Source organism: Notamacropus eugenii, chromosome 3 (assembly GCF_028372415.1).
Source record: "Notamacropus eugenii isolate mMacEug1 chromosome 3, mMacEug1.pri_v2, whole genome shotgun sequence".
Lineage (NCBI taxonomy): Eukaryota > Metazoa > Chordata > Mammalia > Diprotodontia > Macropodidae > Notamacropus > Notamacropus eugenii.
Window position 1 is genome coordinate 289,161,431 of NC_092874.1, and position 23,944 is coordinate 289,185,374.

The 23,944-nt window shown below is 43.6% G+C and overlaps 1 protein-coding gene across 2 annotated transcripts in view; it reads left to right on the forward strand.

Moving 5' to 3' along the window:
- Nucleotides 1-18,782, forward strand: part of RIC8B (RIC8 guanine nucleotide exchange factor B) — a 96,139-nt gene extending 77,357 nt beyond the window's left edge. Inside the window, exons 9-11 of one of the 2 annotated variants that reach the window (XM_072655828.1) lie at nucleotides 5,792-5,911; nucleotides 9,272-9,312; nucleotides 17,365-17,500. In XM_072655828.1, coding sequence (XP_072511929.1) covers nucleotides 5,792-5,911; nucleotides 9,272-9,312; nucleotides 17,365-17,375 — 172 coding nt within the window. In that variant the 3' untranslated portion in view covers nucleotides 17,376-17,500. Of the gene's footprint in view, nucleotides 1-5,791; nucleotides 5,912-9,271; nucleotides 9,313-17,364 lie in introns of both variants that reach the window. The other variant, XM_072655827.1, reaches the window with a different exon arrangement.
- Nucleotides 18,783-23,944: the final 5,162 nt, after the last annotated feature.

Sequence of the window (23,944 nt, forward strand, 5' to 3'; positions counted from 1 at the left end):
ATGCAGAGGTAGGCAAGCTGTCCATCCGTCCAGTTGGCCTTAACCCAGTTGTCAAAAATGTAAGTGGATTCTGATTAGCGCACCAAGGTAACCAGTAATCCTTTAGAGGAATCTGAGACTCTGAATTGTATGAAGATTACATTCATGCTACGGGGGACAGTTAATATCGCAGCAATCCTTTTTGTGTCAAAATAAATGTATTTAATGGACTGGAAGCCAGCCTTCTGCTGTTGGCACACTTGCAAAAATCACAGGCTCAGAATGAAGTTCGAGCAACACAGCACACAGGCGTGTGTGTATGTGTGTGTGTGTGTGTGTGTGTGTGTGTGTGTGTGTGTGTGTGTGTGTGTGTGTGTGGCCAGTCACATCTTTTAAATCTGTCCTCTGAAGCCTTGAGTTGGTTGTTGGAGAGAATAAGGGTCTGGACAGAACTTTGACTTGGATCTCATTTCTGTACCTCTCTAGCCTTGGATTAAAACTTCTCATTCTTTCTTGTTCATTTTAATCCAACTTGAGCGTATTCTGCAAATGGCTGTCTTGCACTTCTCCAAATATCTTCCACTTAGGATAGGGATAAGGACTGGGCCAATGGTTTCAGTGGTATAGGGATCCTCCCAAAGGAGGGAATTCCATCTACCAAGACTACTTAGCACATCTTCAATTTACAGTCCTAAATAGCTGTCGGAAGGAAAAAAAAAGAGTTGTCCAGCAGGCAAAGTGTCCAATAGTATGTGTCTAAAATGGGACTTAAACCTTCTTAGCCTCAGGGTCTGCTCTCTACTACACTGCTAGCCAGGATAAGAGCATTCTTCTCCTTTTAATTAGGACTGAACTGAAGGTGTAAGCGTCACTGAGAAACCTCCCAGGGGCCAGCCATCCCAAACTCTATTTTTACTTTATGGAATATTGCTTCCAAAAGATATCCCATCTGCTGAGGTTTAGAAGCCTTTCTGTTGTATACAGGGTGAGTTGTGATGATCCAAGTAGGTAAAGGATTTAAATTGTATTGTAAATAGAAATTTATTTTTATTTTTTATTTTATTATTATTATAAATTATTTTATTATCTTTATTATTTACAAATTTATTTACAAGTTGTAAATGAATTGTATTACAGGGACCTAGTAACTTTGTGTGATAAACTATTATATCGTATTTTTGAGGTTCCTGTCTCCCCCAGCCCAAGGCTGAAATGGGCTGTTGTTTTCAGTCTCCAGATGCCCCGTAAACCATTCATGAGAAGTTTGGTTTTGCAATGTCTCCCCCACCCCACCCTTGGTCCCCCTGTTAAGTACTAGGGCCTGCAATTTGTTCCACCGTTGGCATCTTGCATGCCTTGCGCTATGGTGGGCATTCTGCGTTAGATTCAAGTTTCTTCAGATTGATAACTGTGGATTTTCTGTAATTTTGTTTATCAGATGTATTGTTCTGTCGTGAAGGATGGGAAACAGTAATCGTACATCACAATTATAGATATCATTTTTGAAAAATGTTTTATAAATCAACTTATTTGGAACAAGTGAGTAGCTTCTCATTAGTCCCATAGCTTTTTATCCTTCTTTCTGAAGCTAATTGAGTAGACTTTCATGAGATTCAGCTTCAGTAACTCTTCAGCTATGTGATTCTTTCCCATACTACCCCTGGTTCTTTCAGACCTCAGACTATTGCATCAGACTATTATATTAGGCAGCTCAACCTTTGTGGGAGTCCATTAAAGAAGGCACTAGTCTGTCTTTTTAACTCTCCTGCTCTTGGAGCATCTGTCTGCCTTCTCCCATATAACAGAAAAAGGGAGAAAATCCAGTGTGGCCCTTGGGACCCCAGAAGCCCTTGTGATGAGCCCTTGCCAGTCGGAAGGCATTGACGCTTTCCCTTAGAATGGCCCATCTTCCCTTTCCAGTGCATAGTGAGTGGACAACCAGACTCCTGGGCAGAATTCCCAGCGGCTATTTTTCTTAAAGACACTGGACATTTTGAACAAAATTTAAATTAGATTTTCGAACAGACAACTAGATTTGTTTTGTGGCAACCTATAAAAAAAATTCCCACTGCCCTCTTCACATTCAGCATGTCCTCGTTGATCTATCCACTGGCAGAGTTAATGTAGCCGTAATAATCCCAATGATAATATTTACATTCATATATTGCTTTAAGACTTATAAAAGGTTTACCTCGCAGCGCCCTTGGGAGAATAGAATGTATACGTATTATACCCATTTTACAGATGAGCTAACCTAGGATTCCCAGAAGTAAATGGACTTACTCAAGGTCTACTCAGACAGTTAGAGTCAGAAATTGAATCCAGGTCTTTTGACTTCTAGTTCCCTTTCTGTCATCCTATCCCCAGTTCTTGAAATATCCCTACCATTGGGGAGTGTTTTATCCCAGTTATCTCACTTGAGTCTCTTAACAGCCCTTTATGGTAAACACTGTAGCTGTTATTCCCATTTTACAAAGGAGGGAAACTGAGACTCAGAGCAAGAGAGGGATCTGACTCTGGTCACTCATGTCAGAGACAGGAGCCAAATCTTGGTCTCTCCGGACTCCATGACAAGAAGTTTTGGTTGCCTTGGACACGTTTCTGACTTTCATACCATGCCTGTTGGTGTCCAACCTGACCTCCTCCTCCCTCTGACTTAGACTAACCTCGTCAGTCCCCACACTCATTGCTTGCCGACATTTTACAGCGTTGCTGCACAGAGAGACTTAAAAGTCATCATCGCTGGGATGTGTCCAGTCCTTCCTTGGTCTATAGGGAGAAATGGTGCATTTCAAGTCAAGAGAAACTGGTTTGAAGCCCACCTCCAGCACTGACCAGCTGTGTGGCCATAAGCATGTTACCCTCTTGAAACCTTGGTTCTCTCCTCTGTAAAATAGGGAGATTAAATTCTGCAGTATTACCCTCACAAAGCCATGAGGTTCAAATGAGAAAATGCAAAGAAAAAGTTTGGAAAACAGTGTTATTTAAATATCAACTATTGTTATAAATTCTACAATGTATATAAAACTCTAGTCTTAAAACATCCCTTTGAGATGATTTTGAAGTGTCTTTATTCCTTCTCCCCAAGCTCTCAGGCATTCTCCCATGCTTTCCCACTCTTGCATTGGGCATGGTGTTTTCATGTGGTTCCTTCCTCAAATGTCTCTTCTTCTAGAAACATTCATCAGTATAACACCTTTCTTCCACATTTGTTGAGCCTCAGGTGTTCTTGCTTACTAGGATATAGGTCAAGGAGTAAGCCCCGACTCTCCAAGGGCTTCCATTTCTTCTTTATAAGGTAGCTATCAAGAGGTACCTTCAAGACCAAACTCTCTTAATGAGTGAATTGCCATAAAGTGGAGTCATTTTAATATACAGGGGACCCCCTCCAGGCTAGGCATTCCTGCCGAGTTCTTGATACTTAAGCATCCCCAACTAGGTCCTGGTTCAAGCCTCATTCAGTAATGAGGTTCCATCATCATCTTCTCAGCTGTGACATAGTGGTTACTAGTAATGAAGACAGATTACACAGTAGTCCCATAGGTCAGACTTCCTGGGACATCATCTCTTGTTGGGATAATTGTGTTCCGCTGTAGGATAAACATCCCCCACTTTTCTGATTATAAAATCAGGGTCTTCCTTTCTTGGAATGGAACTTTCCCTGGAAACCAAAGCCAGGTTGGTGTCAGCCATTTTCTGAACATAGCCTATGTAGGTAATACAGTGCTGCTTCCCTGCTTTTCCTCGCCTAAGGCCTGACTTCTTCATTCTCTACCTGTTGGCCACAGACTAAAGGTGTGATTACCTGAAGTCAGAAGACTTCAGAGAGATAGAAAGAGGGATTTGACCCATATCAGAGGCAGGATCCCCCTGGTTCAACTCTTAGCTTTGCTACTTACTACCTGCGTGAGCCCTCTCTGGGCTTCTGCACTAGATGACCCCCAAGGTCCCTTCTCTCTCCAGATCTATCAATCTGAAGGTTTGGCTCTTCCCTTCTCTGGGCCTCATTTTCCTCCTGTGTAATAAAAAGGGATTGGGCTGCATCGTCTCCGAGACCCTTTCCACTCTAGATTCTCTAGGTAATTATTTGCTCCACTTGACTCTTCAGCCAGCGAGAGAAACTCTTCTGTTGATATCATATGTTTAAGCAGATAATAGGAAGATGGCAACAACGTTTTCTGTTGTAGAGGTGGAGCACTTCTCAGGCTCTACCTTACAAAATTCCCGTCTGTCTCCTGGCCTGGAATTTGGCCTTTTTCCCAACTCTTGGCTTCCAGGATGGATGAATTTTATAATTACTTTTCTTCTGTGGACACTCTGAAATTACCTTTTGAAAGACCTAGAAAAGACCACTAGGACAGCGAGGCATCCTTCTCTCATCATTTTTCTTTGGGGCAACTGAGCAAAAGAAAATAGAAAATAAGCTCTTGAGTTATTTGGGCCCTCCATGAGAAGCATTCCCAGAAGATGCTTCTAGTCCCAGTTCAAGTTTTCTCAGTTAAATCTAGGAAGCCTCCACTCTTTTCTGAGCCTTCCAATAAGAACACCTAATAGGTGTGTCTTCAAGGAAAGTTGAGGCAGGGTGGCAGGTAAAGATTCGAAGAGAGAAGGACCCAGATCAGAACTGTGAGAGGCAAGAGCCCTAATTAGCAAAAGAGAAACTTCACTATCAGTTATTATCAGGGATGCCTGTCCTCCACAACTTCCACCGAAGCGATATAATACTGTGTAACCTTCAGCCTCTGAATGAAGCTGGAAGGCGTCTAGAAGAGTAACAGTCTTCAAGTAGCCTATTGCCCAGTAGTCACATCCCTTTATTCCTGCCAACCCCCCAAAAAGTAGCCCAGCCTTCGATGTAGTGGAAAGACAACTGGGTTTCAGGTTCTGGTGGTGCTGTTGCTTATTTGTGTAACTTACAGAAATGCCCTTCCCCACTGGAGACCTCAGGTCACTGTTCTGTAAAGTGAAAGGCTTCCAGGAAGATCCTTCCCAGTTTGAAAAAATGATGGGACTGAGATCTAAGTAGACCTGTTCATAGGTGCTAGAAGATGACACTAAGCCAGGAGTAGACCTGGGATTCGATATTGTATGAAATTATTAAATCAAATTTAAATTTAATATATAAAATTGTAATTAGGTACCATTTAAAGTGATACCCCCCAAAACTTGATTATTTTGCCTGCCTCCTGAGAAATCTCATGCTTCAAATCAAACATGCTAAAACACATTCTGCTTTTTTACTTTTTCTTATACTAAATACTGATGATTCTCTACTTTACTTTGAAGTGAGAGAGCTAACGAATTCATTTTCTGGGGTTACTAATTGGCGTGCTTTTATTTCCTGTCGTCATTTCCCAGTATGCTTTTTAATATTTATATTTTAAGTTGTATCACAAAACTAACCCTCCTTTTCTCCTTTCTGGGAGATGGGTTGTCTGCTTATGAAGAAGATTTGTGTGTCCCGGATGATATCTGCTAATGGCCCCAATTCCATCAAAATAGGTGCCTAACAAACAGCCACACAATTTTTTCCCCGATGGGCCAGTCAGTCTTAATTTTTCTCCCTCCTATAATCAAAGATCACTTCCTAGATCCAGCAAAAGAGATTAAAAAAAAAACCCTCTCACAGAAGTCCTATGACCCCAAATTGAGAGTCCTCATAAAATGACTCCTGAAATTGATATGGGAATTATTTCCATATTCTTTGACTGTTAGACTCTCATACAAATTGACTTTCACAACATGGACCAGAGAAAGTAACAGAAGAGCATTCCTTTAAAACATACAGCATAACCTTTTTTTCTTTTCATAGCATTAATCTTATCACTGGGCATTTAGAGGAGCCCATGCCAAACCCCATAGATGAGATGACAGAAGAACAAAAGGAATACGAGGCCATGAAACTTGTCAACATGCTTGATAAACTTTCCAGGTATTGTATTCCCATCTGGGTTTGCTTGGGGTTGCTTTTTATTTGGGGTTCTTTTTTAAAATTTGTCTGTTTCTTTCTCTGTCCTTGAGAGTACCCTTAGGATTCCAAAAGTCTTCCATGATGAATGGGGACAAGGTAGCCACATCTCTCACAGACTTTGTGGCTTTGCTATGGCTTGATCCAGGCTAATCCAACAAGCATTTATTAAGCCCCTGCTGTGTGCATTGGTTTTATAAAGAAAATGAAAGCAGCCCCTGACCTCAAGGTGCTTACATTCTACATTGTAGATACAACCCACACAAATAGACAAGCATATACATAAAGAGATCTTCACCTTTTTTGTGTTTCCTGAACCCCTTGGGCAGTTAATCTATGGAAGCCTAGGGACCTCTTCTCAGAGTCGTGTTTTAAAATACATGGGAATACAAAGGAAGCCAATGATATTGAAGTAAAGATGCCATTTTTCCCCAACCATGCTCACAGATTCCCTCCACCAACTTCCCTCTTGCCCCCAAGTTAAAAATCCCTGATTTATGTGACTGTTGGAAAAAGAGGGAGAGAGCACAAGTAAATAAGGAAAATTGGATACGGCTTCCCATTCTCTGCCTTTGGTGGATGTGCCTTCTGGCAGCCATTGGCTTAATGGAGCATTCACTGATTTGAGCCTGTCAGTCTTCAGAAGGGGCCATATGTTGGAACCAATGCTTTTGCTAATCATTAGTAGTTCCCCTCCCCTTCCTCCAATCATAATGTTTAATTTTCATTTTTGACATCTGATGTTGAGTCTCTGACCATTAGAGAATCTTATCACTCCGATACTTGAGGGATCTCAGGTTTTATTAGCACTTTCTCCACTGGTGCAGATTGAAGCTGTTGTCTGCTTTCATCAGTAGCTTTTGTGAGCTGCTGTGGTCAAAGAAATCTGTGCCCTGGTGGGCTGCTTTCTGGTGATGAGCCTTTCCCACCTTAGTGAGGCTGGTCCGCCAGGGTCAAACATAGTCACTTAGCCTGTGACTTGATTCCTTCCCACCTTAGTGTAGGTCCTTCCAGAGACTATGCTGGGGGAGCCTAGGTTTGGAAGATCCAGAGTCATCATGAGGATGAGACCTCAGACAAGGCTTCTATAGAGTCAGGAGTCCTGAGAGCGCCACAAGTTAGTGTGCCAGTGGGCAGCAGGCCACAGGCATCATCATTGTTTGGTCCTATAAATTTGGGAATGTTAGATTTAAGACATAAGGGGACCTAGAGATTAGAACTAGTAGAAACCCTCTGCTGGCTCATTGCAGGGTCCATATTTGGTCTACTTTGAATAGTTTTCCATCAGTTGCCCCCAGAACTAAAAGATGAACCATGGGAAAAAATAGAAATGATCATTGATAGAGTGGGGCCAACTGCAGGGGATGTTGTATGGAAGGACTATAAAGGCTGAAATCATTCATCATGAACTAGGTGTCTCTACTGCATTCCTTAAATTTAAAGGTTATCAGTGCTGGTGCTATGAAAAAGAGAATTGTAAGGGCAGAAAGATTTTGAGTAGAATGGAGTTTTCACTTAGCTAATCGTAAGCCCTGGCTGTTTCACTCTGGTCTCTCTCTCCCAAGGTGCTCTGAGTACATCATCGTCACTTTCATGGGACTAGTAGAACAGGTCATCCCTTTTAGCCAGCTCTAGCTGTCGCCATCTTGGTTTTGTAGAGGGGAAAAGGGAAGTGCAAAAATGTTGTGATGTTGTGCCTTCCGGGGACCCTGGTCAAAAACATGGCCAAAGTGATTATGACCAACCCCTGTGGGTTGCACAGAGAGTTATCAGTCCCACCTCTTGCATTAAGATCTGGCACTCCAAGCTGGGAAGTGCAAGAATTGGCCATAGGCAATGCTGCTTTTCATCCTAGCTCCAGGTGCTGCCCTCAGTGAAACTGATCATTGAATCTCTTCCTTCTCCACTGAGTCTCCAGAGTTTTGCAGAAGCAAGGCCAGTGCTGACCCTCCTCACCTTGCACCATGTGCCTTGCAAATTATAGCATTTTTAGTGCCAAGGTGATATAAGACATAGGGAGGCAGGCACCCCAAGAATGCCACACACATATCCTATGGTATGTGACGGTAAAAGTCCCAAGACTGGCCGATGCCCCAATTTGGAGATCCTGTTGTTGCCCCATAAAACATCCTAGAAAGGTTAGCGATGGAAAGCCCTCAAAGGTTTGCTTTGTGGAGGGGAGGGGGAACTATTTCTCTGCCTACAGACTCTTATCCAATGAATGGCTCCTTTGATCCTTGGTGTGTGTGCCCCTTATTAGACAGACTTGCAGTCGCTCTGCTTAGCATCTCCAGGCCTGAGGTAGAAGTCACTCGATGCTTTCTCTCTTAGCAAAGGGGGCCCAAGTGGAAGAAGGAGGGGAGGCCTTCTGTCTCTCTAACTGATCTTGCCTTTCCCAAATTTGAGGAAATAAAAAGCCCTCCTGCAGCACTAGCAGGCGTGAGATTTCTATGGGGTGACGGCCAAGCCAGTGGGGCTAATCCAGTTGCATTTGCCTTAACTATGGCACCTGATGCCCCTTATTGCTTACCCCCTGCAGAAAAAAAATGGTGAAACCAATGGACTTCTAGAGTAAATGGACCAAAAGGAAAGCCCTGTTGGCCTTTCTGGGAGTTTCTCTTTACCTCTTTTTTTTTTTCTTGAAATCCTTGCACCAGTTCATTGACCTGACTACAACATACCCTTTGGCCTGGCCACAATAACCCCCATGGCTCAATGAGCTCCGCCAGGTACTGCCATTACCTTCCATTTTTGCATTCCTTTTGGGTCAGTGAATTTTGCAGGCCCCTTCCTGGGACCTGGATCCCAGGGCCTCACATGGAAATGCTTAGCCCAGTAGAATGTAGGCTCCTCCAAGGCAGGGCCTATTTTAATTTGGCCTTCGTAGTCCTAGTCTGGCACAGTGCCTGGAACACAGCAGGCACTCAATAAATGCTTCAGTCATTGGATTAAAACGAGCCCAACAGAAAGAAAGGACAGACATTTATTAGGCACCTTCTGTGTGCGGAACACTGTCCTGGGGACTAGAGGAGCTACACAGTTACGTTAAGGCGGACGTGTCGACACATTGTACCCTCAGAATCTTTGTTCTAAGACTCCCCTCCCCCAACACAGTTGTTGGATTCCTGTCCCTGCTTCTGGCCCAGCCTGACCCTCCATCAGCGATTAGGCACCTCCTGATGATGCTGCTGGGGTATCTGGTGGCCCCTCCCTGCCGTCCCAGGACTCCTCCTTATACTGGGTCCAGTCCTTATTGAGGGTTGTATGGGTGGATCTTTAGCATTTGATTCTTTCAGTAAAACCTATCCTTTCTGTTGAAAACAGATGCTCTCTGCACTATATCACGCTGGACTCTGACGGCCTGGGTTCGTATCCCAGCTCTGACACTGACTAGCTGTGTGAATTTTGGGCAAGTTTCTCCATCTTTCTGAGGTTCAGTTTCCAACTCTGTGAAAAAAGCAGTGACCATGGTCAGACTCAAAGATGGGGCAGCAACCACTTCTCAGGTGCATGTAGAAACGCCTGCTCTTCCCCATCTCCCGCCCCCTAGGGAGGGTCAACATCCTTCACTCTGTGGAACTCCAGTCCAGGTTCTATGATTATGAAGAGCCAAGGAGGCCAGAGCAGGCCAGGAGCATGTGAGACTTTGTAAACTGAGCCGTGCAGAAGTTCAGAAGGGGACACAGGCAAAAAGGGCAGGGTTGGCATTAGCTCTTTAAATTTGATGGTAGATTTGTGGTTTCACAGGCAAACCTCCTTTTCTCGTCCATATATGGAAACATTTCATCTTAATCAACTGTAAAGTTCACGTTAAAAACTTATATTTAAATGTAAAATAATATAAATTATTACAATATTTACGGCAACTTACTTTTTTTTAATTTAAAGCTAGATTTTAAGGAGAAGGCTAGTCTTATTCTGTTTGGGAGAGACACAGAGATTGCTGGGAAAGAGAATGAGTCTGAGGGAAATTGGTGTTTGCATGTCATTAGTTTGAAATCCATAACCTCCCCTCAGCAGATGAGCTCCTGGGAGAACAGGGATTGTCTCATTCTCTGTCTCTACATCCCACCACCTACACAGTGCCTGGAACCTAGCAGGCACTTAATAAAGACTTCTTGGTTTAGCGATTGATTTTTACCAGCCAGTGGTCTCTAAATGACCTCCTTGGCCTAGATGATCTCAGAGGTCCCTGAGACAGTGTGCATGGTGGAAAGGGCATTGGAATGACAATCCCTGGTCCTGGCTGTACCGTTAACCTTCTCGAGGGTGGCAGGCATCCCTTGTCTGTGAAATGAGGGCTTTAGATGGGATGACCTTGAAGGTCTCCGCCAAGCCCCTCGATGCTGCTGGAGCCCGGTCAGTTGGATGAGCCCGGTCAGTTGGATGCCCCCAGCCCCGTGTGCTGCCCACCTGTACACCTGCCCGTTTGGCTCAGGAGCAGCCCTGGCTGTCATGAGCCCTGATCTCAGGCCTCCACTAGAAGAGCTTTCTCTGCAGGAGAGAAACTTCAAAAGAAGGCGCTCTTCGCTGGATGATTGCCTACTTGGGTGCTTTTCCTCTGCAGCTCCTAAGTCTCCCCCATCAGGGTAAGAGTGTGGTTGGTCACTTCTGCCAGTGCCTTGTGCTCAGGTGCCAGTGGGCACACTGGTTTTTCTTTCTTCCCTTTTCTTTTGTCATATGTTTTATTGAGGTCGTTGCATCCCAGTCATTTCTATATCCTCACCTTCCTCCAGATGACCCATTTTCTTTCCCTGAGCATGTGTTTGCATGTCTCTGCTCACTCCCCAGTGTGCAGAGCCAGGCTCCAAGGAGACCCCAAAGCAAAGACTTGAGACTTTATGAGGCAGCAATTCTGGGCTCTGGAAAGGCACCAGGGATGGCTGGCCCCACCAAGCTGGAGCTCTTCATATGGTGGCCAGGAGGAGATGGTGTGTCTGTCACCTGAGGACCAAGCTGGCTGCATTTGCAGGGTCCCGGGCTCTGAAGGGCGGCCCTCAGGCCATGGTGTCAGTGGCTCCTCAAGGGGAAGGATGATGGTCTTGGTTTGTGGTAGTATGATTCACCCTGAGCAGGTGGAAGAAGATAAAGATTAATGTTTGAAGAAGAGTTGTATTCCCAGCACACATGCCAACTGATGGTCAGGGAAGAGGCCTGCTGCTGGTGTCCTCCCTCCCTTCCATCTTCTCCCTCTCCTCCCTCACACCCCCTCCTCTCTCTCTGTCTCTGGAGCCCTTACTATCTGAGCCTGGGGGCCACAGCCACGAGAAGAAGTCTCTCCCAGGTCCTTCAGCTTTTGTTGTTTCCTCCTTCTGGCAGGATCATCGACGTGGAATGGAAGGACCTCGCCTCCAGCCCCTCACTTCCGCACATGAGTAACCTGAGCAGCCCATCAGGCCAATGACTTGTGCAGGGCCCCCTGACTGCTAAGTGTCCGAGGAGGGCTTTTCACCCAAGCAGGCGACTCTCTGCACATGTTTCTCTCCTTGCAGAGAAAGTCACTTTTTGAGGGCGGGGACCATTGTGATTTCATATTCCTAGCACATATTAGACACTTAATACTTGCACATAGGAAGCAGCACATAGTAAGCAGCACATAGTAGGCACTTAACAAATGCGTATTCTATTTGATTGCAAAACCAAATCACGACGCCCGGGTCCAAGGAGCTGTCTTAATACTACCGCACAGACTGTTGGCGTTCAGAAAACCCAAAGTACTCATATGGGCGTCTTTATTTCTCTATGGGAATGAGACTAGAAGAGCACGGCCTCCATTGTTGCTGACTGCCTCAAGCCTCAGAATTGGCAGAGTCATTTCTGTGAATCTGTAAATGTGGGTAGTTCAGGCATATACTTTAAAATGGCCCCTGGGACTCCACTGTCAAAATAAGATCATCATTCTCAAACCTGGAATCTCACCCAACACACAGACAGCACCGTGCCTTTTAGATTCAACAGAGGCCTCACTTTTTATGGGGCATTGTTGAAAAGAGGCTTGGCATTAATTACAATGTTTTATTTCTCTACCACCTTCCCCCTCCCATCTTACAAATGTTAGGAAGAATTAAATATTAAATGCCTAATTTAAAAATGTCAGGTCTCTTTTTCCAAGCCAACCTTATATTAATAGCAAGAATCCTATTGCCAGTGACATGATTCCCAATTATCCCAGCTCGGGTTTTGTTAGACATTGAACAGAAGTCAACAAAACAAGTATGTAACCGAACCTGGCTAAATAGCAGCCACGCTCATTAAAAACACCGAATTCATCAGGGGGTGATTGAAGGAAGCAGTAGCGCAGTGGAGTTTTCTCTACCTCCCCCCCTTCTCTTTTCTTCTTTTCTAATCATAGAACAAAATCATGTTACATAAAAGGATCGGAACTATTCTTCAGCACTCAATTAGAGGGAGGTGAATAGGTCCCTAACATGCTTCTTTATCAAAAGAACCCGCTGGTGTTTGTATGACTGCCGCTCGTTATGGCCCCCGTCATTAAGTCCGCATGTGTCAATCCTGCCCTGGCGTTCACGGCGGCGCAGACAAGAAAGGAGGCCCCCCCCACCCTGAAAACAAGAGAGTGGGTTTGGAGTCGTTATCAAGCTAAATGGCGAGCCAGAGTCAGAGGCTTTTATAGGTAAATTCGAAGGGGACTCTCAGGAGACCTGCAAGTGGGGACCAGGAATGCATTTTACCAGCCACTTAATTGTGGCCTGTTTCCTAACAAGTGTGCTTCAATCGCCTGTTTTGTTTGTGGTGCAGCAAACACGGGCTGCAGGCGAGGGTGTTCTCTGGCTCCCAGGTCAAGTAAGGTGTTTGATCAGCATGGCTGGTGGACAGGACCTGGGGGTACAAAGTAGGACCCTTTGCCCTCAGACTGTGCTAGATGGACCAGGAGGCTCATGTTGACTTCTAGGGAAATGATTGAGTTAAAATGATTTCAAATTGATGACAGGCAAACAATGCCTCACCATTCTCTTCTCCCACCATCTACTTAAATACACATGTCAGAGGAGACTAGAAGCTTCCAGGATTAGCAGAAGTTTGGGAACATACCATATAAAAGGAGCATTGGATTCTAGATTCAGAGCCAGGGGAGTCCAGGGAAAAGTGGCTCAAGAAAATTGTACCTGTTGAAATCTGAGGGCAGAAAACAAAAAAGCATAGGACAGGTTCTCCTTTATTTCCTGCCCCTAGGTTACTAGGAAAACATTTAGTGAGTTTTTCTGATCCATACCTGAGAGGGAACATTTTGGAACAAGTAGACTGAATCCCTGGCGCTGCCACTCAGTTACGCAGATGTGGCTTTGGGCAAGTCCCATAACTTTTCTCTGTCTCAGTTTCTTTGTCTGTAAAATAAAGGTGTTGGATTGGATGACCTTCTAAGGCTTATATCCTCCAAGGTGGTCACCATGTGTCTGCCTTCTGGGCCAAGCCCAATAAAGGACATGTTCCTGATTATCTAGTCAAATAAAATATCTGAACAACTGTGCGTTTCTGGCACAAATTATCTGTGGTTTCTGTCTTCCTTGGCCAGGTGAGATGCAAAGGAGTGATTCCCTGTAATAGCTCCCAAAAGGTAGACATTTACTCTGTGGTTAATAAAGGAGAAGGGAGCTCTCCCCTTAGCTTTTGTTTCAGATGAATTGGGTGGGACAGAGCTGTTTAATATGTGAAAACCTTGATCCTAAGAAGACTAAATCTTACTGTGATAGCAATAACTAATTACCCTTGTCAGATGCCCCTTCCCAGTAATTAAAAACTCATTGGGTAATGTGTTTTCTCTGCTTGCCCAAGAAGGGGAGAACTTTATAGTGAGCCCTGTTACTCATCAGCTGTGAGTGGACTCCAAGCTCCACCTGGGTCACTCACTGTAGCTTTAGCTTGGATCCATATTGGCTTTAGTCATCTGCTAACCATTTTGCAAAATGTGACTCTGTACTTAATGTGACTGTTGAAAAATAGGCAGAACTCTTGGAGTCCTAGGAAATTAATGTGTCCTGATGAAGGAAATTGGGTTAGTATCTGGAGTTTTTAAAGGCCCACAAATGTAGCCACATACCACATGAATATTGGTGCCTAATAATTGTGCAGTCCTGTTATTAACCACACAGTTATATTAAGTACCTTCTAGGTGCCTGGCACTAGGACTATTCCTGCCCTTAAGGAGCTTCTGCTTGGCAGACACACAACATGTTCATAAATTAATAACTATAGGAGAGGATAAGGGCTAGACTCAGGATTTCATTGGTATAGGGAATTCCCAGGTGAGGAAACTCCCTCTACCAATGCAGGTTGGCACCTTTTCTCCTGTCTTAGTTGTCTATGGCAATGAGAAGGAAAGTGACCTGCCCAGGGTCATACAGTAAGGATGTGTCAAGGGCAGGGCTTGACCTCAGGTCTTCCTTGCTTTGAGACCAGCTCTCCCACCCAGTCTACACCAAGCTGCCTGGGCCTTTGGGTGCAGGATCTACATAATACAGAGTGGTCTTCCAGGAATGGATGTTGACAACATGAGGCATCAGGTGAACGCCTCTCTAAAGAGATGGCCCTATAAAGCAGTATTTAGAAGAGGTTCCAAGAGAAGGAGGGTATGCCTGGCATGGGGCAAAGCCTGAGCAAAAGTACCAGAGCATGCTGCAGGATAGGAACCAAGTAGAGTTTACCTTCTCCAAAGCATTTGGTTAAAGTATAGAATGAGGGAAGGGAAGTCATGTGAAATCTGTCTGGAGGAATAGACTGGGGCCATATTGGAAAGAATGCCCAATGCAAGATAAAAGAGTTGTAGTTACCCTAGAGGCAAGAGGAAACCACTGAATATTCTTGAATATTGGAGTGACGGTCAATCATTCAAGTACTTTAGGGAAATAAGAACACTTACCATTCATGTAGTACTTTAAGGTTTGTGAAACACCTTACAAATATCTCATTTTTTACCTCACAACTACGAGAAACGGCTGCCGTTTTTGTCCCCATTTTATAGATGGGGAACTGAGGCAGGTAGAGGTGAAGTGATTTGCTCAAGGTCGCCCATGTAATGTCTGAGGTATGATTCGAATTTGGGTCATAGAGATTCTTGCTGCAACACTAACAGTTGCACCAGCTCACTGCCTGTTACTTTGATGACAGCATGGAGTATGAAATGGAATATAGAAAGACTTCGACTGGAAGACCATTGTAGTAGTCTAGGCTAAAGGTAGTGAGGGTCTGAGCTAGAGTGGTCAAAGTGTGAGCAGAGTGTGGCCAAGGGAGCAGTGTTGGGGGAGGTACAGTGGGCAACATCTGGCAACTGGTTGGATTTCGTGAAGGGAACGCAGTGAGTGTGAAAGAAGAGTCACGGGTGCAGACCTGAGTGACCAGAAGAATACAGAAATAGGGATGATTGGAGGAAGAGTAGATTGGTGGGGGGGGGGCATGGATAATGAATTCTATTTGGACATGTTGAGTTAGAGATGTCTATGGAATAATCGAGTGGAGATGTCCTGTAGATTGTTGGAGATAGAGGAATGGAATACAGGAGGGAGTTGAGTGCTGAATGTGTAGACTCAGGAGCCATCAACATAGAGGTCATGGTTGAATCCATGAAAGCGGAAAGGATCATGAAGAGAATATGGTGTGAGAAGAGAAGACCCGTGACAGAGAGCTTGGGCATGCTCATGTGTAGAAGGCAGAATGATTCTTCAGAGAGCCTGAGAAGGGTCAGTCCAACAGGGAAGAGGAAAACCCAGGGAAGAAAAGACATCCAGAAGAAGAGGGAGGCTGCAGAGAGGTCAAGAAGGATGAGGACTGAGGACAGTGCCCACAGTGATGCTACCATGACTTCTCCAATGATTGAAGCTTTCAGACTCACCAAATCCATACCCAGAGAAGAATCTTTGAAGCAGGCATCCAGTCTTTGGCTCCATCTCCTACCTTGTCCTTTTCATCCTAACCCAGAAGTCTTGTTTTGAGGAGCCTTAAAATACTCCATCTGGTTGGAGCCTTTAACCTACCTGGAGTTTTTGCCATTGGCATCATTCAAGTTGGTTTTCAGATTTATTGGCCTCTGGGCTGTAGCTGTGGGTGGTTGCCTTGTGCCATTTCTGTTGGTGTATCTGACAGTTGGCAGGCTATTCTTAACATGTCCATGAATTGCTCTTCTGCTGTTTCTGCAACACACCGTTCCACTGTCCATTGCTTAGCCAAGTCAGAATCCTCCTCTTTTGTCCAGTCTCAAGACAAAGCACAGTTGGGCCAAGTGAGGCTTCTGAGCAAAGTTCTTTCCCTTCCACTCTAAATCTTTCCCCATCATTTCAGCCACTACCATGTGCTTTCCTGGTTATAGACACAGTTTTTGGTTTTTTGTTTGGTTGGTTTTTTGGTTTTGTTTTGAGGGTTGGGTTTTTGTTTGGTTTGGTTGGTTAATTTTGGCTTTGGGGGGTTTTTGGCTGGGAGTTTAGCAGCTTCCAAGCATTTTAAGGGAATTGTAGAAAATGCTGCTGATTATCTAAGTAGGGAAAGGATCTGAATTGGTTAGCTCAGCACTCTCTTTGCCATAATCTCCGTGTAATAAATAAGAGCATATGAAAGGATTAAATAAATCTTTCCTAATACTTTTTGATTGGCTTAATCAATAATTAATCATCTTTAGATGAGGCTGTAACTTGTGGAGTAGATATAATTGGATTAACCATGGAGAGGCCACTGGGGAGCTTTGAAGAGATTAAAATGGCTGTCAATCCCATAATTAAACTGCCACAAATAAAAGCAATCTTGTTTAAAAAGTCTGGGGGGGGGGAGGAGGGTGAAAAGACCCAGTGAGGAGGGGGAAGGGGGCTAATTCAACATCAAGCAACAGGTACTTCAGCACCACAAGAGACTGGACAGAGAGAAATGCTGATGTATTTCACTAAATGAATGAATGTTTCTTTGCCCCCACTTAATGGTGTGCCTGGTTCGTGGGGGACAGGTGAAATTTAATAACTCCCCCCAGCTTTTCCCCTACCCCAGAACAAAACAGAGCCACAATAGGGAAAATGGAGATGGCTTTTTACTTAAAATACAAGAGACCTGCCCCTTGTCCATAGTCCATTTAGGCCCTGACTTTTCATGCCTTTTAATTGGCTTAGTAGGTTTGGCCTCTGTGAATGAAGCCTTTTATCTCCTTCCCTTTTTCCCCCCTTCCCATACCCCTTTCATCTTTCTTGTTCCAAACACACAGAGAGCTTCAGGAAAACACTTTGGTTTTAAGGACTTTTTTTTAAAGGATGTGGATTTGGAGGAAGATTGGGGGGGCGGGCGGCTCTGTGTGTGTGTGTGTGTGTGTGTGTGTGTGTGTGTGTGTTGTGTGTGTGTTTGCATGTGTGTGCGCCCACGCGAAAGCAAGTAGGAGATGCTGGTGAATACTTTTTCCCCCTCTTTCTTTTATTTCCTTTTTCCAGAGAGGAGGTGATTAAACCAATGGGTGTGAGGCCGGATGGGACAATGGCTCCTTTGGAGGAAACGCTTTGCCAGTACCACGTCACCAAGGAGAACAGCTCTGACTCCGACTGAAAGAATCACCTGCTCCACTCTCAATATCGCTTTCATCAGCATCTTTCTCTGTAGCCCCAGGGGAATCTTTTCTCTCCAACATCTAGGCCCTTGCTTTGGCTGGAAGCACATTAACTGGTTTACTTCTTTAATGTCCGGGATACTGAAAGGGGTGATTCTGTGAGATTTGCAATATTGAAACTGAGGCACTGGAACAGAATGTCAATGGGGCAGTTTACCCAAGGGCTAGGGGGTAGGATGGGGGGGAGGTGGCATTGATGTGTAGGGACAAAAAAGTGATTGCCTTTTCCCCAGCATGGGACTGACGGGCCACTCAGAACATTGGGTCTGCTGGGGCCCCTTGTCAGAAAGGATGGTGATGTCCATCCGCTCAGTTGGACCATTGCCCCCTTCCCTGCTCCTCTGAAAGATGGCATCAAATGAGGACTGAATCATGTTCCGTGTGTCTGATCATGCCTGATGAGGTGAAGCCAGAGCAGCTGCTTCATGACCCCAGTACCATCTCACCACTTATCACATCTCAATTCTATTTAAATCTATCATATGAATATATATGTATACACGCACATGCACGTGGTTGCACAGAGGCTGTCCTCAGTCTGCATTCTTCTCTAAGTCCATTGTTTGTAACTCAGAATGCAATTTCCCATAGACCGGTCATTATGCATGGTGGTTAGGTTCCTAGATAAGCCTAAAAAAATAAAACAAAACCCCTATTTAATCCCCCAACTCTATTTAACCTACAGTGTCCCTGATGTATTGTATATAATAATAGAATAGTTTCTAGCTGATATTGCCCCTATGGGGAATGTGCATTCTGAGTTCCAAATCAGACGGCCTGCCAGCAGTGGCAGCAGGGCTGGGTCTCTGGCAATGACAGCTGATTGAGGGGGGGTGGGGGGAAGCATAGGGGAGACCAACTTTGGTGGCTGAGAAAGCCAAAGGCTCAGGCCTAAGTGCTATCTTTGTCAGTTGGGGGCCGCCTCTCTGTGTGTCTGTGTGTCTCTAGAGATCCATTCATTACCGTACATAATCAGGTTGTTAATGGTAACTTTATATATTTAAAAAAACAAAAAGTAAGACCACACAATTGTTGGTTACTGCTCATTTTATTAGGGATGTTCATTTTTATTTTTAGAGTGTGTCAGGATTTTAGGACCGAAGGGTAGAAAATTGAATCATGTCATAGAATGAGAGACCTACGAGTCAAGTCAAAAGGAGTTTGGTTTCCTTTTTATACATATATAGATATTGTGCTTAACCACTGCCTTTTAAAACTTTAAATTAAATAAAATATTGGGGTTGATTCCGCTTGGCCATTGGTGTGTTTCTTTATAGATAGGTAGAGTATTAAATATTAGTGCCATAGAGTCAAAAGTTCCTAAGTTTGAAATGGGTCTTGGGTTATGGAGTCCAAACCCCTGCCTCTACATGAATTCCATCTACAGTGTCCTGACAGAATATCTTGTTGGTCTCAGCTTGAACTGCTCCAGTGAAAAAGACCTCCCACTTTACAGGGTAATGTGTTCTGTTCTCAGAATGTTGTCATTGTTGGGAAGTGGCGTTAGGAGTCGATTGGGTTGTGGGGAGGTGTTAGTAGGACCGCTAGTTGCATCCCACCCTTCTTCTATAGAGCCAACACAACCACATCTACAGTGCCCCCCTCCATTTTTCCCCTTTGATGAACAGGCTCCCAGCCTCCCCCCTTCCTAAACCTGATATTGGCATCTGGAAGCAGTTAAAACCTAAAATTAGCTACTACCCAGAGCAGCTGTATGGGGAAATTCTGCCACCCCCTGTCCCTAAATCACCTCATGAGAGTGATAGCTTTTGGACAGTGAGGTCTACATTTGGGGGCAGTGACCAGTAAGTGCGAGCCTTACCTTTCCTTTTCATTTTGGATGGGACAGAATGGATGGATCATGGTCTGGATCTCAGGTCTCCTTACATTATCTTCCCACCCACCCCCCCCCAAACCATCCTTCTTCCAGATTTCCCTATTTACACCCAGGATCTCTGGTCACCACCCTCCTACCAGTCACACAGGTGCACAATCTCAGTGTCCTCTTCAACTCCTTACCTTCCCCCATCTCACGGACCCAGTCAGCTGCCAGACTTTGGCATTTCTACCTTCTGAGTTCAGGCCCTGACCACCCTCTCCTAGACTATTACAATGTTCTTCTAACTCATTCCCCAGCTTCTAATTCCTCTCTATTACAAGCTACCAAAGCAATTTCCCTAAAATGCAAGGACATACCCCCATGACCATGTCATTCCCATATTTAATAAACTCTTGCTTCTAGGAAAAAATAGCTCATGTCGATCTCTTTTATTTCAATTTTTGTGCAGTTTTTATAATTACAAAATTATTAGTACCGTAATAACAAAGATTATTTACCAACAGGCAAATGTATATGTATTGGGGAATGCATCTTCAAAAATACTTTACTGATAAGGATTATCAGTAAAATTAAATGATCAAAAATGTTTAGAGACCATAAGCTTATACCGAAGTGAAACTGACCTCCTTCCTACACTACCTGTGAGTTCCAGTTCTGATAGCAATCTAATCCTATTCCACCACTTCAGATATTTGAAGAAAGCCATCACATTCCCCCTGAGCATTCTCTTTTTCAGGTTAAATCTCCTCACTTCCTTTACCCATTCCTCATATGGCATGCTGTCAAGCTCCATCACCATCACAGTGACTCTCCTCTGCATGAGTTTTAACCTGTAAACATCCTTGTAGCCCATGGGACTCCACACAGGCATAGTCTGACCTAGGCAAGATAGAATGGAGTTGTCTCTTTGTTCTGAAGGCTGCTGCTCTGTGAATTCAACCCTCTTCCTATTGGGGGGTGGGGAGGGTGGGAAGAAGGAAGCCCTATAATTCACTCCTATTGAGTTAACAGCTAAAATCTTGGATTTTACTCACATCTTCAAGCTGTACTTGGGCAGTTATGTTTTTTTTAAAGACATGAGTGGAAATAAGCATTTAAGGACCTACCATGGACTAGGCAGTGTGCTAGGTGCTAGAGATAGAGACAAAAGTGAAATGGTTCTTGCCTCCAAGGAGTGGAGGAGCTTAAAACACGTTAATAGATTAACAAATGCAAGATAGATGCAAAATAGATTAAAAAGTGATGGGAGGTGGGGGACTCATATGAAGGGACATCAGGAAAGGTCTCTGGGAGGAAGCAGTACTTGAACTAAGGTTTGAATGTAGTCAAGACTTTCAAGAGGCAAAGAGAAAGCCAGATGCTATTCATTTATCCCTATTAAAGTTCAGCTGGTTAGTCCCTGCCCCTACTGAGATACCTTTCTAGATTCTGTCCTCTGGTGCACTGGCTATCCCTCCCAGTTATGTTTCATCCATCAGTTTGATGAGCATATCTTCTATGCCTTCATCTAAGTTAGAGATGAAAAAGTTGAACCTGATGGAGCTGAGGACTCATAGCTTCTGTGTTACAACAGTTTCCGGATTAGAGCTTAAGCAGTTATGAATGGAAGGACCTCTGCGAATGTAAGGTTTGGAGGGCAGGAGAAGTGTCATTTTTGTTGTATTTCCAGTCATACCTGTCATACTGTTGTTCAGTCCTCTCAGTCATGTCCGACTTGTCGTGACCCCATTTGGGGTTTTCTTGGCAAAGATACTGGAATGGTTTGTTATTTCCTTCTTCAGTTTATTTTACAGATGAAGAAACTGAGGCAAATAGGGTTAAGTGATTTGTCCAGAGTCACACAGCTAGTGAGTGTCTGAGGTCAAATTTGAACTCAGGTCTTCCTGACTCTGGTTCTGATAGTCTATCCACTGTGCCCCTTAGTTTCCCATATAGTTATTGCTTAATATGTGCATGTTGATTGATCAATCATCACCATTAGAAAGTCTACACTGACATAGGTAACATGGAAATTTTTTGCATGATTTCAATTACAATATGTATCCTAAGGCATAGACCAGTGCCTGACACTGTACACAAGAATGAAGTCCACATGGGCACACGATATAGGTATAAAGATTGATACTATGGACAAATTGGAGGAGCAAGGAATAGTGTAGCAGATTTATGGAGAAGGGAAGAATTTTTGACTAAAGAAGAGATAGAAAGCATTATGAAGTGCAAGATGGATAATTTTGATTACATTAAACTGAAACGTTTTTGCACAACCAAACCCAATGCAACCAAGATTCATAGGGATGCAGAAAACTGGGAAAGAATTTTTGCAACCAGTATCTGTGATAAAGGTCTCATTTCTAGAATATATAGAGAACTGAGTCAAATGTATAAAAATACAAGTCATTCTCCAATTGATAAATGGTCAAAGGATATGAACAGGCAGTTTTCAGAGGAAGAAATTAAAGATATCTATAGTCATATGAAAAAATGCTCTGAATCAGTACTGATTAGAGAGATGCAAATCAAAACAACTCTGAGGTACCACATCACACCTATCAGACTGGCAAACCTGACAGAACAGGAAGATGATAAATGTTGGAGAGGATGTGGGAGAGTTGGAACATTAATTCATTGTTGGTGGAGCTGTGAACTGATCCAACCATTCTGGAGAGCAATCTGGAACTATGCCCAAAGGGCTACAAAAATATGCATACCCTTTGACCCAGCAATAGCTCTTCTAGGACTATTTCCCCAAGAGATCATAAAAATGGGAAAGGGTCCCACATGTACAAAAATATTTATAGCAGTTCTCTTTGTGGTGGCCAAAAACTGGAAATTAAGGGGATTCCCATCAATTGGGGAAGGGCTGAATAAATTACGGTATATGAATGTAATGGAGTACTACTGTGCTGTAAGAAATGATGAACAGGAAAACTTCAGAGAAGCCTGGGAAGACTTATATGATCTGATGCTGAGCAAAAGGAGCAGAACCAGGAGAACTTTGTGCACAGTAATAACTACAGTGTGCGAGAATTTCTTCTGTATTGCAATGCAAGGACTTAAAAAAAATTCCCAATGCTCTTTTAAGGCAAAATGCCTTCCACATCCAGAGAAAGAACTATGGAATTCAATCACAGAATGTAGCAGATGTGTGTGTGTGTGTGTGTGTGTGTGTGTGTGTGTGTGTATTACATTATGGTTTGTTTTATGATTTCTCCCATTCATTTTAATTCTCCTGCACAGCATGACTATAGTGAAAATGTATTTAATAGGAATGTATGTGTAGAACCTATATAAAATTGTATGCTGTCTCAGGGAGGGAGGAGGGAGCTAGGTGGGAGGGAAGGGAAAAATCGAAGTTATATGGTAGTGATTATAGAACACTGAAAATAAATAAAATTAATATAAAAATAATAATAGGTATCATACTTCTTTCCTTCTAAATAGGTGGGGGAGAAGCTGGAGGAAGGGAGAGTATTTGGAACTGAAAAATTTTGAAGACGAATGATTAAAAAAAAAAAAAAAGGGAAGTTCATGCTGTATCAGTCAGATCAGTAGTCCAGCCATCCTCATAAGGACTTTCCATTTTGGTTTCTCTTCTTGTACCAAGAAAAAGTCAAGTTTGGTGGTCCCCCAACCAGACTCATGAGAGGAAGAGAATGTGTTTACTGGATCTGGAATAGACCATAAAGAATCTGATATGCTCTTTTCTTCATATCCACTGAAAGTAAGTCAATCCATCACCATTTACCCAGTAAATATCAACTAGACAAGCAGCCTGACTTGCTTGGCTGAGAGCTTGATGTGCAAAGAGAAGAATCCACTCCTGCCCTTACTTAAGGAACTCTCAACTTAGAGGGTTAATGAGACAATGCACAGACAGTTACAAAATCATTGGAAGATGATAATTCATTTCCACTGAAGACATTGGCGGGAGGGGGAAGTGAGTAAAGTGCTAGAACTGGATTCAGGAGAAGTTTAGGTTCGAATCTCATTTCAGGCATCTTCCAGTTGTGTGATCAAGAGCCAACTGATCATTCAGATTCAGTTTCCTCATCTGTAAAATGGGTATGATAGTAGTTCCAACTTCACAGGGTTGTTGGGAGGAACACCTGAGACAAGGCATGGGAAAATTGTAAATCTTTAAGATCTAAATAAGTCCGCGATTATTATTTTCCTTATTTTTGTCTCTTTTTTTTGGATAAGCTTTAGATAGGGTCCTGGATTCCCTTTATTTTTATTTTCCCTTTATACTTAAGCTGTGTAGGTTGCTGAAATGACTGCTTTTTGTAACTGAGTAAGTTTTAAGATGTTAACTCTTCTGGAGACCCAATGAAAGCAATCCTCGGGACAACTCCCATTGCCTCAGGGTGATTGGCGCTGTTTTCTGAATATTAGACATGCATCTAAGGCAAATCACTATGGGAGCAGCTAATGAGGAAGAGGATGATGATGGTGATGGTGATAACTATGAAGTATAATACTGCCAACGCCTGTTAGTTTTCCTTTCATAACATTTCTCAAATATGCCCCTTCTCTGCTCTGACACCCCAGTCCCAGTCCTCATCAT